The following is a 4552-nucleotide window of genomic DNA, read 5'->3' as shown; positions in this document are numbered from 1 at the left end:
TCCATATTTCAAATTTCTTAAAAGAATTAAATCTCAAAAACTCCTCAACATTTATGTTATGAGATGACTGTAAATGATTCATTAGATTTGCTTGTAGTATGTTAACTTACATGTGTAGTGTTTTTGTCATTTCGGTATCTTCATTAATAGCAGGATGATTTGTTTTGGATAAAAATTAAAAAATTTTGCAAAAATTTACCTGGATGAATTCTCTTGATATGGACATTCAAATTAGAGCAGGTATATGACTTCGTGCAGTTTTCAAAATAGAAAAGATTATTTTGTTCCATGTTTTGTCCTTCCAGAGTAATTTGATTTGCCTATATAATTACTTAACTCTACTATTATAATATAGTATATTATAATATATATTATAAAACAAAGCAATATATATATAGAATAATATATAAAGAAAAAATTAGTGTATACAATAATATAAACTAAATATTTCAATCAAAAACTAAATAAACTATATTTCATTACAATTGTAAATTAAACTATCTAAAATTATAAAAAAAGACTAATTAAGTAATAATTTGATTACCAAAATTTTGCACTTGCACTCGAAGAAGCGCACCTTTCCCCACTAAGAACACAAAGCAAAATGCACATAGAAAAAATAGAAAATACATGAAAATGCACAGTATACTCCCAAAATGTTACTAAAACCCCCACCTAGGAAACTTCCTATCCTACTCGTATTTAACATAATAGTTTGGAGAGCATAATTGGCAACGCCGCACGATTCCGACCGTTTTAATTTGGTAATATTAGGTACTTCGCTGAAACAGTCGATAGTCAATTTCAATTGATAATTCCCAATGGTGAACTTAACCAAACTAAATTAAAATATCAAAATTTTTTAAATGCGCGTGCGCCAAACTAGCCAATGATATGATGAATATTGTTCACTTTCCTATGTAGACAGTGTAGTCTATTTGAAATAGCGTTTTGTGTCAATGATTTGACAGATCTAAAAATTTTGGATTGTTTATTTAAGATACATTTTATTAAGTATACCATTATTGAAATGACGGCTACCGATGAACGAGCTGTATTTGCAAAATTGGAAGCAATCAAAGAAATTAGGTTTATTTTATTAATAGTTTAATTCATATTAACGTAATCGATATTTTTTAAGGGCAAAAACCATCCAATTAGAGAAGTTAAAAGCTCGTTTAATATGTGAAATAGAATCTCAAGAACAAGATGAAAAGTCCCTTTCAGAATTTAAACAGGAAATGGATTTACTGTTGCAAGAAAAAATGTCTCATGTGGAAGAGTTGAGACAGATTCATGCGGATATAAATGCAGTATGTAATTTTCTTTAAATGCAATGTAATTATGTTCTAGCAATTGTTATATTTCAGATGGAAGGGGTTATAAAGCAAGCAGAGGAAAATAGACAAAGGTCAATGGGAGCTGCTTTAAGATTGCATGAGGAGTACTTGCCTTTAAAGACAGAAATAGATAGACTCAGGCGAGAATGTTTAGGTTTAGAAAGGTTGCCTGAGCTTCATGAGGAGGAAGGATCTAGTATAACTCCAGAGTATGCTAAATATGTAGTATTATATTTGGCTACCTAATTTTTCTTCTAATATGTTTTAGGAAGTTTTCACAATTATACAATAGTGCAAAAAGTCAATCAGTGACTTATAGTAAAACCACTGATTGGACTAGGCCTATTGCACCAACAGAAAACTCATTGAGTTCTCTAGCACCGCCTTTACCTCCCACTTTCTTGCCACCTCCTAATCCTTTAAGATTGGTGACAAATAAGCCTGACCCAGGCAGGCCTGGTACTCTGGGACCAGCTAGTCACCCAGGGCCTCCAACTCCAACTTTTAGACAGCAACCACCTCCAATGAAGTCATGTTTAAGCTGTCATCAACAGATTCATCGGAATGCTCCAATCTGTCCACTATGTAAAGCTAAGTCCAGATCGCGCAATCCCAAAAAACCAAAAAAGAAAGATCATTAGAAAATATTTTAAGGAAATATCATGCATTTAATGTTTTCATTTATTTAAATTCACTCTTTATATAAGGTTAGTAATATCTCACTACTAATTTTTTTATGTGTACTTATAAACGTCTATGTTTGTAGACTTTAGGGCACTTTTTTGTCTGATGATTTTGTAATTTTAACTGTCTTGTCGTGAAAACTGTACTTTTTGTTCAAAAATAAATATGTATATGCTTTTTATCAGTTTTTGTCAAAATAAAAAGGCTGGGAATGATCATAATAGGAGTGTTAAGTCATAATTCCAAAATTTTATTTAATCAATTTCTGCACAACTATTCCAACAAATTTTAAAAGCCAGTACAGAAATTAAAAAAAATCTAAAAAAAGAAAAAGACATTTTCATCAATACTATTTATAAAATTAAATAAAAAATAAATAATTTTTGTTTTCTTTTTTATAGCAATACAGGTCGTAGATCTTCAATAATGATTCCAGTACTGAATGTTGTATGAGTGCTTTTTTACTTAGAACACTAACTGTGGTGATGTTTCTCAGTAAAGTTTATCCACGTGATAAATTATAGATCGCCTAGGAAAGCTCCAAATCCAAAAGCCTGCTTAACGGCATCCCAATAATATCTATCCCAGTTCATTTTAGTTACATCTGCTTCTCCAGTTGGCACTCCTGCCTGGTGTAGTACTACTTCTGTGTGGTCACTCTGAAGTATCAAATATTATATTAACTAAACAATTTTCACTGTTAACTAAGTTTCTCACCTTTTGATCAATTGTTAAAGTAACGGTGGAATGATGTCCTTCAGGCCATTGCTTATACCTCCATAATTTCACAATTTTTTTATTTGGAACAAGTTCTTCAAACTTTCCACTAATGTTACCACCAAATAATTCAAATTTACCCCCTTTAACAGGATCAAGCTTAACATGACCCCGTGTAAAAGCTGTTACCATTTCAATTCTTGTCATTGCATTATAAAATTCTTCAGCAGTACATTGAAATCTTAATATTTGGTTAAGTGTAGTTGTGTCAATTTTTAGACCAACAGATTTTTTCACTTCAGCTACAACTGGACCCATGTTTACTTTATTATTAAAACCACTCGTTAATGTTTTAACACTATCTGCTTTTACTTCATCCTTTTTTGGCAAAATCATGCCTTTTGAAAACTCTTGTTTTAAGCTAGCAACATATTTGCTAAGTTGCTCTCGAACTACCTCCCTGCCCTGTTTATACATTATTTGTTTGAGTTTCTGACCCTCATCATCAGGATCAGTCAATGATATTTGAATCTGAAAACGTTTATTATTCAGTGTTTCTCTTAGGTAATATAAATACTCACATCTAAATCTGACATTTCATTTTCTTCTGATAAATTTGGGACTTTTATGGTGCCTTTGTGATCAAGGCCAGAACCCCCATTTAATTTACCGCTCCATTTTAATGTAATATCCCATTCATAGAAAAATATCAATTTCCCTTTTCTGTTATTTGCACAAGCTTCGCCTTCACATTTTTCCACACCTTTGATGAAAAGCTGGGCTTCATCATTCTTTACTAGAATATTAAACTTACATGTATACATACAATCTAATGGAATAAATAATTTTTACAACAAACCAGGTATATCATTAAATAATTCTTTAATTCGTTCCTGGGACCACGGACTAGCATTTTTCTCCGTCCAGTGCCAATTGTTGACATTAGTGGCATCTGGTCTTTCTTCAACTATCCATCGTGGATCGCCTTCACCCCACTTTGCCATGACTTTGAAAGCTAAATTTTTTGATATGGAATAATTTAATCAAATTGTTTGTCGTCAGTAGAATTGCCCTAAAACCAAATATATTTTCACAATTTCTATACTTTTTAGCTTTTAAAAGTTTTTACAATTAAAGTATTATTTATTTTTGCATAGACGTAATATACGCGTGAAACGTAACTCAATATTCTGCTAGGTGCAACAGCTACGATATCTTTACCGCAATATTTGAGAAATTTCTAGAAGATATTCGCTAAAACACGCTTATATTTTCTAATGACAATGATATGACATAACTTTAGGTCTGGATGGAAGAACATATGAGCAAAGATACAGTGCTGACATCTAGGATTTATAAATTACATTTAGGCACAAAATGCATCTCTATGTCAGTGATCAGAAATAATACAAATATTTAAAAAACGAATTTGTTATACAAATATCGTATATATAGACTGTACAAAAAAACAAAAATATCAAGGATTTTATATTGAGAGTTACTTTAATCGAATAATTATCCGTATTTTCGTAGTGCCATCTACCGAGGATATGTTTAATATCCACTACGTAGAATTTTATAATTCTTCCCTGTTGTGTTTGTTCTAACTTTTCATAAAAGGATCCTAATATAAAAAAAAAGTTTCAGAATTATTAGATGGTCAATAGATGGCTACCGACCTAGATGAAGAGAACTGATTCTAAAAACTGATCCAGATATTGGAAGCAATTTTAAAGATGAAACCACCTTATATTACAAAAAATGTAACTTCTCGACGGTACGGTTTTTCAATAAATTGTTAGATGGAAGTA

General features: G+C 31.2%; 2 protein-coding genes across 3 annotated transcripts; one reads left to right on the top strand and one right to left on the bottom strand.

Moving 5' to 3' along the window:
- The first annotated feature begins 925 nt into the window (after positions 1-925).
- LOC143191919 (zinc finger C4H2 domain-containing protein) lies at positions 926-2203 on the top strand. Its single transcript, XM_076397364.1, has 4 exons — positions 926-1089; positions 1142-1313; positions 1371-1549; positions 1609-2203. Exons 1-4 carry the CDS (start codon positions 1031-1033, stop codon positions 1979-1981), a joined length of 783 nt encoding a protein of 260 aa, XP_076253479.1. The 5' UTR covers positions 926-1030; the 3' UTR covers positions 1982-2203.
- A 50-nt stretch (positions 2204-2253) lies between these two features.
- Positions 2254-4057, bottom strand: LOC143191918 (activator of 90 kDa heat shock protein ATPase homolog 1). Of its 2 annotated transcripts, none has more exons than XM_076397362.1 (5): positions 3924-4057; positions 3601-3813; positions 3323-3537; positions 2742-3272; positions 2254-2683 (listed from the first exon to the last, which is right to left on the bottom strand). In XM_076397362.1, exons 2-5 carry the CDS (start codon positions 3743-3745, stop codon positions 2543-2545), a joined length of 1032 nt encoding a protein of 343 aa, XP_076253477.1. In that variant the 5' UTR covers positions 3746-3813; positions 3924-4057; the 3' UTR covers positions 2254-2542. The 2 variants fall into 2 exon arrangements, with proteins under 2 accessions (XP_076253477.1, XP_076253476.1); XM_076397361.1 differs by having other exon boundaries at positions 3871-4037.
- Positions 4058-4552: the final 495 nt, after the last annotated feature.

Source organism: Rhynchophorus ferrugineus, unplaced genomic scaffold (assembly GCF_030347505.1).
Source record: "Rhynchophorus ferrugineus isolate W39M unplaced genomic scaffold, kcgeb_rfMv2 rfM2, whole genome shotgun sequence".
Classification (NCBI taxonomy): Eukaryota; Metazoa; Arthropoda; class Insecta; order Coleoptera; family Curculionidae; genus Rhynchophorus; species Rhynchophorus ferrugineus.
This window is presented reverse-complemented; position numbering and strand designations above follow the sequence as displayed.

Bases quoted from the DNA above. Each gene is read 5' to 3' on its own strand.
- LOC143191918 (XM_076397362.1), bottom strand. From the start codon at position 3,745: ATGGCAAAGTGGGGTGAAGGCGATCCACGATGGATAGTTGAAGAAAGA. The intron at 3,538-3,600 runs GTTTGTTGTAAA...TTAATATTCTAG, and splicing joins ATTATTTAATGATATACCTG to TAAAGAATGATGAAGCCCAG. The intron at 3,273-3,322 runs GTGAGTATTTAT...AAACGTTTTCAG, and splicing joins ATGAAATGTCAGATTTAGAT to ATTCAAATATCATTGACTGA.
- LOC143191919 (XM_076397364.1), top strand. From the start codon at position 1,031: ATGACGGCTACCGATGAACGAGCTGTATTTGCAAAATTGGAAGCAATC. The intron at 1,090-1,141 runs GTTTATTTTATT...ATATTTTTTAAG, and splicing joins GAAGCAATCAAAGAAATTAG to GGCAAAAACCATCCAATTAG. The intron at 1,314-1,370 runs GTATGTAATTTT...GTTATATTTCAG, and splicing joins TTCATGCGGATATAAATGCA to ATGGAAGGGGTTATAAAGCA.